This window comes from Lissotriton vulgaris, chromosome 2_1, assembly GCF_964263255.1.
Source record: "Lissotriton vulgaris chromosome 2_1, aLisVul1.2, whole genome shotgun sequence".
Lineage (NCBI taxonomy): Eukaryota > Metazoa > Chordata > Amphibia > Caudata > Salamandridae > Lissotriton > Lissotriton vulgaris.
Window position 1 is genome coordinate 472388609 of NC_141687.1, and position 14079 is coordinate 472402687.

The 14079-nt window shown below is 44.9% G+C and overlaps 1 protein-coding gene across 1 annotated transcript in view; it reads right to left on the reverse strand.

Annotated features, from left to right (window-relative positions):
* Positions 1-14079, reverse strand: part of STAT4 (signal transducer and activator of transcription 4) — an 836765-nt gene that overhangs the window by 606453 nt on the left and 216233 nt on the right. Inside the window, exon 4 of the mRNA XM_086955386.1 lies at positions 1543-1641. Coding sequence (XP_086811512.1) covers positions 1543-1641 — 99 coding nt within the window. The remainder of the gene's footprint in view (positions 1-1542; positions 1642-14079) is intronic.

The following is a 14079-nucleotide window of genomic DNA, read 5'->3' on the forward strand; positions in this document are numbered from 1 at the left end:
CCTTCTGAGACCAGGTTTAGAAGAGAGCTTAAAACACACTTGTTCCTTCATTAATGGGCCTGGGCACCGTAGTCTGGGCATGGGGGCTCTAGGATCTCTCACCTACTACAGAGCGGGGACATGCCGGTGGGCTTAACAAGGTGCTATACAAGCTTCCTTATTATTATTATTATTTACAACCAAATTCTTGGTTCTGTGATTTCTTGGAGTAGCATCAGATGCATTGATGGACAATGAAGTCAACAAGGATGAGTTCTAACAGATTCCTTTAAAATCTGGGGAACATCTCATCCTGATGATTTAGAGGAGTCAGGGACTGATGTTTCACTCCTCCCAGGAGTGATATAATTCAGAGAGCCGGGCCGGCCCCCTGCCCACACTGGCATATTCAGAGGGAAGGGGTGCAATAATTAGAATTGGTGCTTCCAGGAAGGATATGAAGATAGAGCTCCACATTCATGTTCCTGGAGGTACTTGAAGGTTGCCTCAACACAGCCATGGGTGAGAAGAACCAATATTTATCAAGAGGCAATTAAAAAGAAGTAGAATGCAGCACTGACGAGCTCATCTGCCGATTCCACCAACTATATAGTTGAGTATGTACAAATGTACATCCAGTTGGTGAAATGAGTGACACTTTTTGACCAGTGCTGCTTTTCATGCTCAATGCGAGCTACTAACACTGCTGGTTCCCCAGTAGCTCCCCAATAAGTAGCACAGTATATCATTCATAGGGAAAGGTATGAATGATGTTTTAGGGCCACTCACCGCCAAACCCTTGGGAGTGCAGCCAACAATGACGGGCAACGCGGGAACTGGTCATGCTTCAGGCCCCTGCACTGTCACCACACTGTATGTCTAAGCCCAGGCCCTCAGAGGAGAATCCCAGCAGCTGCCATACAGGCTCAAGTGTCAGTCCGTGTGACTGCCGGGGGGCACAGACAGGTGAGTGCCTCACTTTACTTCGGAGGATGGGTTTGGGGTGGGTACAAATGCATACACTGGTGGGTCAGACATGTATGTGTACAATAGTGTGCCATACTCTGTGCTTTGTATGTTCCTGTGGGTGCCTGTGCATTTTAGCGTGCCTAGTACGGTGGCTCTCCCTGGCATAGAGTTTGTTTCTTTGGGAATATATGGTATCTGGAACTATTAGTAGCATATAATGCTCTTCCCAGAGATGAAATGGAGACTTTTTCTCTGGCATTATGGTGATCCCGGCATAATAGTGAGCCGTCTTGCCCCATGTAGGTCACCATAGTTTTCATTCATGAAATAATGAGATTTCTTACATGACGCAGGTGAGCAGCCTATCTAAATAAAAATATGATGTTTGTCTAGAAAACACAATTTAGCAAACAAAAGATGTTGAAACTTCACTGCATTTGTGCACCATTTAAAATGGAGAAAAAAACACATGGCCTATTCCATTGATTTTCCACACTCTATCTCTGCACTCTTCACAGCGCTGCATTAATGAATGTTCATCAAAATATCTGATAAGTAAAACTGAAAAAGGAGGGTAAAGTATGGATGGAATACCTGGGTCGGTGTGCTCGCCGCAGCAACTACCCTTCTCTCTTCTCTTAAGCAATTGGACACAACCACCGCCATGTGCATAGGGTTACACTGATACTTTCCCTGTGAAAAGAAAGTAATGAACCCTGTAAGGACGACCTTTACGAAGAGAGATGACAATTGAAAGAAGAATAAAAAGGATTTGGAATGAGTTTGAACGCAAACAAAGCTGTAAGAAGGCTAAAATCAGGTTTCGGCCACAGCACCGAGTGCCTATTAGTGTGTTCAGAAAAGAAATTCATTGGAGTGAATTATTGAACGTGTCATATAGGTAATTAAAAATTATTGTAATTATAAAACAGTTCCCAGGCAACCTTTATCTTTCACCAATGAACCGTCATTTACTCATTTTTGCATTCCAATTTATATGCAGCTTGTATACCAAGATTCGATTTTGTTTTTAATCATCTGTATGCCTAATACGTAATTCACATGTTAACTTTCTATATCTCAATATACATGTAATATAGAACACACATTATTTTATTTGTTAATACTTAATAAAGGTCAAGAATACAAAAAAGATATCTCCCTTTTTCTTCTTCAAAACACCTCATTCCATATTCATTCGCCCTCATTTAGCATTTAGGGCGATCACATTTTTTAAACCCAAAAACTGGGCCATTCCACAAACGTGGAAGAAGGACTACAATATACATTCTCCGAGGGACACAATTATTGACAGCGCTCCCCAACATGAAAAACACAGGCAGTGAGGCACTATGGGTAATGCAATGCAAAGTCTGCACCTAGTAGCATCTGTGTTAATCAAATTGCTTTCTGATGAGGCTAGTAAGTAACCTGTCTCCCTCTTTGTGCGATGGATCCGCTCTAAAATCTGGAACATGTGCTAATTTTACTCAAATTTGCAGGGAGAGATAGTGAAAAAAGTAATTGTCCAAGGACATCTGAGACACCTAATCAGCCTTGTGCGCCCTTCTGGTGCTTCCCACCTGACCAATGTCCGATCAAAGGCATAATAGTGTGCACCTTTGGCAGTGACAAACAGTGGCATAGGTGAATGTAGAATGGGTGCTGATACTTCTATGTTTTTTATACACATTAAGAGAGAGGAAAGAAGAACGTGAAGAGAGTGGGGTACACTAAGTGTCACATGCAGCAGCAGGACAGGGCCTAGGAACCCAAAGCAGCCCTGGCAAATTGTGTCAGACCATCCCCATTTCGTGCATTACGATCTAGCGCAGCACGCGAGCCTGACCACTACAATGGGGTGTGGGAGGGGGTTCTCCCCCCAAGAAAATTTAGAAACAAAATATCAAAAATGGTGCATTCTGCAACACATTTTTCATTATAAATTTAATTGTATTTGTTTTTAAAGCATTGTAAATGATGACTTTACAGTGTACAAGGTTACGCCAAACTTTATTGGAGCTCTTCAATAATTCCCTCGCTATCACCCTTCAACATTGCCTCTCATCTCTCCATAGCCCCTCTCTGACATGCAATTAATTTGCTTTGAAGCATCTCTCATACAAGTGTAGGGTGTCTGAGCATTTTACATCACAAACACATACAGAGTATTGAAAATGTTACATAAGAAAGGGGACTAAGAGGTGTAGGATTCTTATGTCATCCATTCTGGTAGGCATTTTTTAAGAGTGCTTGTCCTGGGGAAGCAGAAATTAAGGATTCAAAACATAACACAGTGGTTAGGTTGACTTTACTAATAACAATGAATTTCTACCCAAACAAAACCTTTTTAGCAAAATTAGGATAATGAAAGACTGGGACAAAAAAACATGACTTTCTAATCTAGATTACGATTGTAATTTATGAACTGAACAGTAAAAAAAAAAGATCTCTGCGACAAAAGCAGTGACCCACTGAACTATGCACATAAAATACTGTTCTACATGCTCTTTGCAGCAAGCATAATAATCCTCTGCACTATCTTAGATTATTCAAAACTGCCACAAGATAAAAACTCCAATCTCTCTCCAGCAGGTACATTAATCATCAGAGTTATCTTGACACGTTTATTGTTGCCTGAAAACTGTTGGATAGACAAAGAGCTCTGCAGTGCATTTAAAACTGCTGCACTGCTACAAAATCGCCCCCAGTAACAAAAGTCCCACCCCACCCTTCCAGCCTCCCGAGGAAACACCCATGCCCAGTAAGGGCAGCCTGACCTTTAGCATGGAACACAAGTGCAGTTCACACCACAGTCATACAAGGATGCAATTTTCATGACATAGTAGAGTGCCATGCAGTGGCAGGTACTAATGATGCAGTACCTCAGTGTTAAGGCCAGTTCTAGCGGAGGGGTTAGAGAGCCGGGCTCCCCAAAGCCCACTCAGATCACATTCTCAATTGAAAGAGGCTACATAGGGGCAAGATGGAGGCCGCGGGGGCAAAATGGCGGCCGCGTGATCTGAGCGGGTGTCACTCCCTGATCACCGCTGTGGCGTTTTCGGCTCTAACGAGAGAGGAGGGAATGGAGGAGGCTATTGAAATGAGGGATAATCTTAAAAACTACAGAAGTTGAACCGCGGATCGAGGGCTAAAGAAGTCCCATGTTCGGCAAGTTGGAGAATCAAAAGCTTTGGCTGCGGTCTGTCCGGTTCACAGTAACGGAGCTTCGCAGCCGCGCTCACCTTTGGATGTGGCGGGCGTGGTTGGCAGGAAAGCCTGGACAGGACGCTGTTTCGAACAGTAGTTTCCAAATTGCCATGCCGCCTCGTAAGAACGGGAATTTGCCTGTTCTTAATACAAAAGTTGCAGGGACAGTACCGGCAACAGTGGCGGCAGGAGTCAGGAAGATGCCGGATACTGAGGAGAAGTCGGAGAAACCCACGAAAGTTGATAAAGTGGCAGACAAACCCGGCCCCAAAGGAATGGCTGCAAGTCTAAAGAAAGGGAATCTGGTTAAAGCAAAATGTGCTGAAAAACGCATTCCCCCTGTCTGACAAACGAGGAGGCTGCAAGCAGAAGTGATGGACGGTCGGGGAGCGCCCCACAATCCCTTGGTGGCGCGGGGCAAGGAAAGACCCTCACCGCTCCTGGGATGTTTTCTGGTAAGCCCACCGGCACAAAAACTGTGGTAAAACCCCCCTACAGCATTATGAATGTAGCCGGTGCCACTAATGCCATCAATGTGCCCGAGTAAGATAAAGATATGGTTCAAGGGGTCAGAGAGGTACCCATAAAACAGGAGACTGCAACCCCTGAGGTATCGTATGTGGTACACACTGCCGTAGGAGGGGTTGAGGGGGATTCTGAGAAACAAGCACATGGGACGGATACTGACCTTGATATCACTTCTGTCTTCCAAACGTCAGTAGGAGGGAGGCCAGATATAGGATCTGGCACTGGCAGTTTACCAGATATACAGGACGGAGACAGTTTTTTTTCTCTGGCTGAAGAATCAGATATAGACAGCACCACTGATTCAGAAAACTTAGAGGATATTTCTGGTGAAGATAGTGGGAGTCCCCCAACCACTGCGGATACTTTAAGAAGGGCTACCCATCGGCATAATAAAGCTAGGAAGACACCTTCTATTAGCTTTGGACGACGCGAGAACGGCTGATCTGAGACTAGCAATAACCTGCAGTGGGACTATTCTATAACTACAACTAGTTTAGCAGGTACAGGAGGGCTCAGAGGGCAAGAAGAAGATCTGGGGGGCCCCGGCAGTAAATCTAATTCATCTCCGTCAAATACCCTGATATATGCTATGCTCAAATCCATACAAAGTGAAGCACGACAAGAGCATAAAAGAGCGCAGCTTGCAACAAAGGAAATACAAGGGGCTATTCGAAAAAACACTAAAGTCTGTTTAGAGGTTATAGCCAGGCCAACCGTCCTAGAGGAAAAATTGTTGGACTAGAAGCCGGTCTGGAAAATACGGAATCAAAGACCATAGCCAATGATGAAAGGCTCAATGATATAATGTGCAAACTGGAGGACTTCGAAAACCGGCTCAGAAGGAACAATCTAAGTCTTTTAGGGATTGATGAAAAAGCAGAGGGAGACGATATCAGAGAGTTTGTACTGAGACTGTTCTAGTCAGCGTTTCTGGAGCTTGATCATTGGTGCTGGGAAACCGAGATTCAGAGAGTTCATCGATTCCCCCTAATAATGAATAAAAAGGTGAGGCCCTGAAGCTAAACCCCGTGCAATTTTAATTTTCTTTGCTAATTTTTTTTTGAGACAGGCTATTTTTGAAAAAGCATGAACGGACGCTAGGAAATCTGCTGAGGGCCAGACTTTTTTTGTGTGGCCCGATTTTTGCCACACAACAGTAGAGAGTACGTGGCGGCTTCGCCAGTTGATCGCCCCTTTCCAAAAAAAGGGTGTGAGGTTTATTTAATGAATCCAGCACGGCTGAAGGTTATCCACCAAGGGAAGATCCGGGTATTTTCTTCAGAAATCTAAGCTGAAAGTTATTTGAAGGAACTAACAGATCGCTAATGGACGTCAGCTTGGCCAGAAGCTTATATAGCCTGTTCGATTTACCTTTTGATTTGTTTTGGCTGCCAAAGTCTGTTTGTTTTCGAACCCTCTATTGCCTCATTTTCTCTTGTTGTAGTTTTACGGCGAGAGTTAGAAAGAGGAGGTGAGATTTGGGGGTTCGTGGGTCTGAGGTCTAAGGGGTTGATCTTTGTGTGGGTTTATCAGGTCCACTCAGTCCTGTTCAGGTTCTACTGTGGCTGGAGTTTCTTTTTTCTTAAGATTATCTGTTTTTCTCCCTTCTCTCTCTTTAGGTGCCTACATGGTCAGGGGGTGGGTTAGAGAAGATGTCCGCTTCTTGAGGGCAGATATTATCTGTCTTCAAGAGACACACATCGAAGCTAGTCGCCATAAACTCCTTGAGTTTGAGGGTTTTCAGCTGATCTCCTGGACTAAACTGGAGGCAAAGACTAAAGGGGTAGCTATCTTGGCCCGTCGGGGTTGTTTAAAATAACTAGTTCTTCTGCGGATGAGTATGGTCGGTGGGTTATTATTCATGGCAATATCCAAAATAAAGCTTTCACACTGTGTTCCATTTATGGCCCGATTCTGGATGACGCGGAACTTTATAATTGGCTTAATCTTGAGCTGTTCCGTTGGCCTTCTCCGCTTATATTATGCGGTGATTTTAACATTAATATAGCGTGTGAGCTTGCCAATCGCCCAGACGTAGGGTATTCCGAGCAGAAGCCTAAAGTCTATAGGTCTCTGCAAGAACTACATGGTCTGATTGATACGTGGGCTTTTTTTTTAGGAGAAATGACCCTGGATTTACTTTTTTCTGCACCATGCAAAACCCATTCTAGGTTGGATTATTTTTTTATTCCTCCAAGTTTGACACAAGGATCCAATATAACCAGATATCCGATAGTAATGTCGGACCACAATCTGTTAGTTCTTGAGGTTAATATACAGCCCAGGGTAAAAAAAAACAGACACGTGGACTTTTAATTGGGGTTTGCTAAGAGACAGTACCTATATTGAATGTATGGCTGTATGGATTACTAGATTTTGTAATGAAAATATAGGTAGCACCAATATACAGAATGTGTGCGATACACTCAATGTGGGAATAAGGGGGGAGACCACTCGATATGGATGGGAGAGTCCGAAAAGGGAAAAACTGAAGTTACATGAACTATATAGAGAGCTGGAAGAGGCTGAGATCAATCTTGCCAGGGTTTTGTCGTGCGGTGGGGGAGGTGATTCAGCATAAACACGGATAATAATTGCCAAGTCGGCCATAATTGAAATTTCACAGGCCAAAGCTGCAAGTAAATTTTTAGCTTGGCGTTTATTTTATTTATTTATTTTTTTTAACTTATATGGCGCAAACAGCTACCCAAAAAGGGTTTCCCGGCGCCTAAGAGCACAGCACCATGGATGGAATAATACAGCAGAGGTCGTTCAAGATTACTGATCGAACAACCAGGTCTTTATCTCTTTACGGAACCTGGAAAGACTTCCCTCCTTTCGTATGTGAAGTGGTAGTGTGTTCCAGATAGAGGGACCCTGATGGGCAAAAGATCTTCCTCCCATCCTGGAGAGCTTGAATCTAGGTACACAGAATGTTTCAGCTGATTGAGACCGTAGGTTTCTTTTTGGAATGTAGGGATGGGCTAGTGCCTGAAGGTATTTGGGAGCGGTAACTGCTTTGATTTTAAACATGTAGTTTAGGGCCTTAAATCTGATATGATTTTCCACCCTCAACCAGTGCAGTTCACTCAAGTAGGGGGACACGCTGGTGTTTTTAGGTATATAGCAAAGGAGTCGGGCAGCCGGATTTTGTACAAGCTGCAATCTCTTTATGACTGTCTTGTTTGCACCCAGGTACAGGATGTTCCCGTAGTCAAGCCGGGGTGTAATTAAGGCATTGACTACTGTTTTTTGCATGGGGATAGGCAGCATCCACAGGATCTTCTTGAGCCATTTTATGATGGTAAAGCAGAGACCCACTACTTTGCTAGCCTGTTGCTTCATGGACAGTGAATTGTCCAGAATTACTCCCAAATGTCTTGCATGAGGCACTGGTGTAGGAAGATTACCCATCTGGGCAGGCCAGTGTGATGTACTCCAGAGATCTGGCTGCTTGCCCAGAAGGAGAATCTCTGTCTTGTCTCCATTTAATTTCAACTGGTTAGTTGTCATCCAGTTGAAGATGTTCAGGAGACCATCTTTGAGAAGGGACGAAGATGACGATTGGGATTCAGACAGTGAAAAGACAATTTGTGAATCGTCTGCATACGTCATGAAGGTGAGTCCCGCTTTTTCCACTAGGTCTGCTAAGGGTCTGAGATAGAGATTGAAAAAGAGCGGGCTGAGGATGGAGCCCTGTGGTACTCAATGAGGGGAGTTGAAATGTCCAGAGCATGCAGCAGCAGATGCTATTTGGTATGGCCGTTGGCTCAAGAAAATCTAATCCATTGCAGGGCAGCTCCACAGATTCCGTTTTTTTCAAGCGTGGTGAGTGGATGTATGACGTTACAACGCATACTTTTACCACGCATACCATTACAACGCGGTATTTACAACGAATACCGTTACAACGCATAGCGCTTAGAGGTGCTGGATAGTGGTAAGTATAATTTTATATTCCAACTCCAGTCCCCGTGGACACTAGGGAAGGTGTTGGATATAAAATTATACTTATTCCCTATCCTAGAGCGCCCCCCAGCGCAATGCGTTGTAATGGTATGCGTGGTAATGCCTGCGTTGTAATGGTAGTGCGTGGTAAAAACTTTGTTGTAACAGTTGTATACCGTGGTGAGTAGCCTTTAATGCGACACAGTGTCAAAGGCTACGCTTAAGTCGAGTAAAATAAGCGCAACCGTATGACCGTCGTCAAGGAGTTTCCTAATGGTTTCAGATATTCCCAATAGAGCAGTTTCCGTAGAGAAACCCGCTCGGAATCCTGACTGGGTAGGGTGGAGAAGGGCGTTTTCTTCTGAGAAAAGAGTTAGGGCTGAGTGCACATGTCTTTCCAGACATTTGGAAAAAGCTGGGAGGAGTGAGATGGGCCTATAATTGGCTAATTTTTCCGGATCTGCTGTGGGTTTTTTCAACAGTGGGGTCACTATGGCATGTTTCCATAGGGTAGGTACTGTGGCTAGCTCTAGAGACGAGTTTAAAGTGTCTGCAATAATTTCAAGGGCGGGCGTGTCCAATAATTTTATTATATTGATAGGAATGGGATCCTGTGGAGAGCCAGACTTAATCGTCTTCATGATGGAAATAAGAATATCGATTGTAATGGGCGGCCATTTTTGTAGGGTCTGATTTACGGTCATAGTATACTCCCACTCTTCCTTAGAAGCAGTGTCAAGATTTTTCTTGTCTATCTCAATGATTAATTTGTTCTAAACTTTATGAGAACAGCGAAAGAGCCCGACAGATGTTAGCTGTAAGAACTAGAGAAAAAGAGGCTGCCACACATATTGATAGTATTATGGATCCAGAGGTCGGGTTGGTTACTGAGGAAGGGGCAATAGTACTAGCCTTCCAGAAATTCTATCAAAATCTATACGAGGAAGAAATTAGAGACGATCATGGGGCTCAGGCAGAAATACTAAGATTTCTTAATGAAATTGAGGTAGGTGTTCTATCATCGGAAGAGCTGGATATGCTCGATGCTGAGATTGAAACTGACGACTTATGGCTAGCTATCGATTCTCTCCCAAGCGGCAAGGCTGTGGGGCCAGATTTTTTACCTGGAGAATTTTATAAGATCTTTCGACCCCAGCTTACTCCTGTTATGCTCGAGATGTTTCGATTGGTTCAGAATGGCGATAAGCCTCCTAAATCCTGGCAGAGGGCTAGGATTGTTACTTTTTTAAAGAAAGGCAAGATACCGTTGGATACTGGGTCTTATAGACCAATTACATTAATCAATAGTGATATTAAAATCTATTAAAAACTTTTTGCAAAACGTCTGGCAGTGGTGATTAAAAAGTTGGTCTCTCCGCAACAACATGGCTTTGTACCAGGTCGAGAAACTATTGCACATATACGCCGTACAATTGCGCTATTCGACTATACTAAGGTTACAGGAGACCCTATGGCTTTAATTCTGCTAGATGCGGGAAAAGCTTTTGATAGGGTCGCCTGGCCTTTTTTATGGGCTACATTGAAGCACTACAGCCTTGGGGAGAAATATATTCGAGCTATCCAGAGCATGTATATTCAACCAACAGCTCAAGTGTCGGTGATGGAGACTCAATCGGCTATATTAAATATACTCAGAGGAACAAGGCAGGGTATCCCTGCTCTCCCTTATTGTTCGTGATCTACATCAATTCTTTAATCAAGAAAATCTTTAACGATGTATTAATTCAACCGGTGCAGGCTAAGGGTGGGGACACTAAAATTCTAGGCTACGCCGACGATTTAGCCATTTTGACTGATTACCCGCTGGTAGCGTTACAAGAAACTCAAATTTTAACATCACAGTTTGGTGCGATATCAAGCTACCATCTAAATGACGCAAAAACACAAATAATTTGCAATGATAAAATCAGTTTGGCCGACCCACACATAGTTGGCAAATCCAAATATTTGGGGATAGAGATTAGCTCAAAACCTGAGGAAATAGTAGAGATTAATCTGAATCCCCTAATACGCAAACTGGATGTGGATGCTCGCCGAATGAATAATTTACAGCTTACATTGATAGGTCGTTGCAATGTCATCAAAAGGATTTTTCTCCCTCAGATTTTATATTGCCTTAGAGCTATCATTTTGCTGATTGATCAAACCTGGTTTAAAAAATTAGATCGGATTACTTCATGGTTTTTATGGGCCGGTAAACGACCAAGAAGGGCTTTGAAATGTATGACCCTGCCTAGGGACAGAGGGGGTAGGACAGTACCCAACTTTCAAGTATATCGTTGGTCTATAACTCTGAGACAGATGGCTGACCTATTGGATATAGGAGTCTCGGAGCGTTCAGTTACATCCATTTATCATTTAATTTTTGGGGTAGAGGGGGAGGAGCCAAGATGGCGACCGGAGCAGACGCTTGAGCGCCCGGCTCCGTCGGCCCTTGGCCTCAGACTGATATCCTGATTCCTATCCTCATTTATTTCCGAGGTGGAACGTGTGCGACGACGCGCTGTCCACGCCGCCGCTTTCCCTGAGTTCCAGCCCGCCCGGATGCCGGAGTTATGAGTGATTTTGTGCTCCGCCCTGGACCCCGGCTCCATTGTTGCCTCTGACGGCCCGCTGAGGACTCCACGGACACCGGACCCGCTAGTGCCAGCCTGAGCCGCGCGATCCCAACCTCACCTCCCACCGCGGACTGGGGCCAGCTGAGCCTGTGAGGGACGGCCGGACATCTCCTGCACCCTGCGCCTGAAGGGCTGGGGCGGTACGGTAAGCCCCGGTGCACCGGGTCTCCTGCCTCGCATTGTGGACTGAGTTGTGGGACACTGCCGACCCCCTTCTTCGATTGCCTGGTCAGTTTCACGGAGGACCCGAGGGGAGGGAGGCGACTGCTGGATATCCTTTTCGCGGCGCGATCCGGAGAGGGACTAATCCCTTGCTACGATCCCCCCCCCCCCTGGCCATCGTACCGTTCATATGGCGTTGTTTACCTGCTCGCGGCGGGGGGGTGATACTCCGGTTTCGCTTAATGCCCGCTTCGCCCACCCTCCACCGGACACCAGCTTCGCTGTGCCTTCCCTGATTGCTGCCGACGTGGGGGTGCAGCCTCCGCTGACACGCGGCTCCATTCTGGCTGCCCTACGGGATTTTCGTCTCCAAATGTGTGCTGGTTTTACGGCGCTGTGTGAGCAGTTTGACTCTCTGCTGTCGGCTGGGAGAAGTGAGCAACCCGACTGTCCTCAACACGGCGTGGGCCTGCCACTGCCTGTGTGTGATTCTGCTGCAGTAGTACCGGCAATTGGCTTTCTCGACACCCAGGCTCAATTGCTTTCATGCTCAACATCGGATACTTTGTATCCCCGCCCATTGTTATTGGCTTCGTTGTTGCCTGCCTCACCGCTATTGCTAGAGTCTCCAGCAGGGAAGCATTTAACATCTTTTGGGAATCGTCTACGGTGGTCTACTACCTCCTTTCTGCGGGACTCCTGCACATTGCATGCCATGGCCGGACTTTCTGGGGTGGGCGAGGGGACCTCTGCAGCTGGTCGGTGGCCATTTTGTGATCCTTCTTCATCATCTTCTCCACAGCGGCCATATTGTCTTTGTCTGTTCGGGAGGTGGGTCTCTCATGCAGAGGCTGGATTAGTCTCAAGCCCGAGATAGGGCCAGGGCTAGACTGTTTTTTACCAACATGGCTTCACGGATGGGCTGAACTGGGACTGGAACTGTATGTTTATGCTGTGTGCACTCGTTGCGATTTGTCTTCCTTCATTTAAAATGCTTGCGATCCATTTCCACGTGACCGTTTTTGGGGTAGTGGGTTCTCAGTGTGAGGAAGTCATAGATGACCGAGGGCTTAGGGCGCTCTGACAATATGTAGGCTCCTCCTCACTTTCCTTCCTTTTTTGGGAGTTTGGATTAGAATAGTTCTATTCTTTTCTCACCCCCTTTATCATGTGTGTGATGTTTTCTCCTCTTTCTTTCTATACTTTATTCCTACTTTCTCTCTTATCTATATTTCGGGTGTATTGGGCGACAGGCACTATGCTGGGGGGGGGGGCAGGCCGTAGCCTCCGCATTGGTGTAGGGTGGGGGGGTAATTATTGTTCTGATTAGTTCTATGGGCCTTTTTTCTTTTTGTGTTTTCCTATACTTGTTTCGATTCTGGGTCCGGGTGTGGGGTTGGCAGAGGGAGGGCGGCACTGGTGGGGTGCGTAACTGCTTAAGTGACTATCCTGTTATACAACTGCATTGCCTCATTGCCTGGGACTCTAATTCATTGCTGTTTTATTGCTGCTGCCGCTCTCCTGTTTGGTGAAGATATTGTGCGGACTCGAATCTCCTTGGTTCTTATTCTTCACTGACTTTTTCCTTGTACCATTTATTTTGAAAAACTTTAAAATTAACCTTCACTTCTCCTCCCCCTGGCGTCACGGTTCTCTCCAGTGTATATCTCGTAAATCGTTGCTAATCTTGACCATCGGAACGCAGGGGCTGTAATGTTTGAATGAGTGCTTAACTGTATCGCGGCCGGCCTGAAGGTTGTAGGCCCGTATTTGTCCTCTTAATGTGCACGAATAAAGGTTTACAAAAATTAAAAAAAAAAAATTTGGGGGGTAGAGGCTCAGGGACTTTGGTTTCGACATATAGATTTTACATATTTTAAAATAGTGAGGTTCAAGGTCCTGCTTGGTGCCTTTTAAAGTTTGGACGGCGGTTCGGAAAAGGCTTGAAATTGGAAGATTCCATATATATTCTCCTTTTGCAGGGAATACTCTCTTCCCAGAAATTTTTCAGGATGCTTATTTCAAAGAGTGGTCAGCTCAAGGGTTTATTGCTATAGGGGATATTAATTCTGATTCTGGGCTTATTACCTTTGAAGCTATAAAACAGAAGTTTGGGATAGGGAATTGACAATTTTTTTAATTTTTACAGATTAGAGATTTTTTTTGCAAAAGAACTGCTACTTGGGTATGCATCCCGTTATTGGAATCGATCAATGGAAACCAATCCACCATATCTTCTATATATAAATTACTAAATGTTATGAGAAGTGATGATTTAACCAAGCATTTCAATCGGTGGCAGGTTGGGCTACAAGCAGGACAAGGTGTCTGTGAAGATTCACTTGTGTATAGTCAATCTGCCTCTATCTCTGCTAACCTCCAGGTGCAATGTTTCAAGACTTGGCTCAATTTGTATATAACGCCTTCCCAAATTCATAAATGGAGAGGGACTGTGGGGATAAATTGTCCACGATGTGGTGAATTAGCAGCTGACAGCATTCATATGTTAGCCACTTGCCCCACTTTGTGTCAACTGTTATATAAAATAGAACAGCGTCTGGGTCAAGTTTTGTGTTATACTGTATCATTGACATCTCAGGTTATTATTCTGGGAGTCTCTGACCAAAATATGGCTGAACCAGAG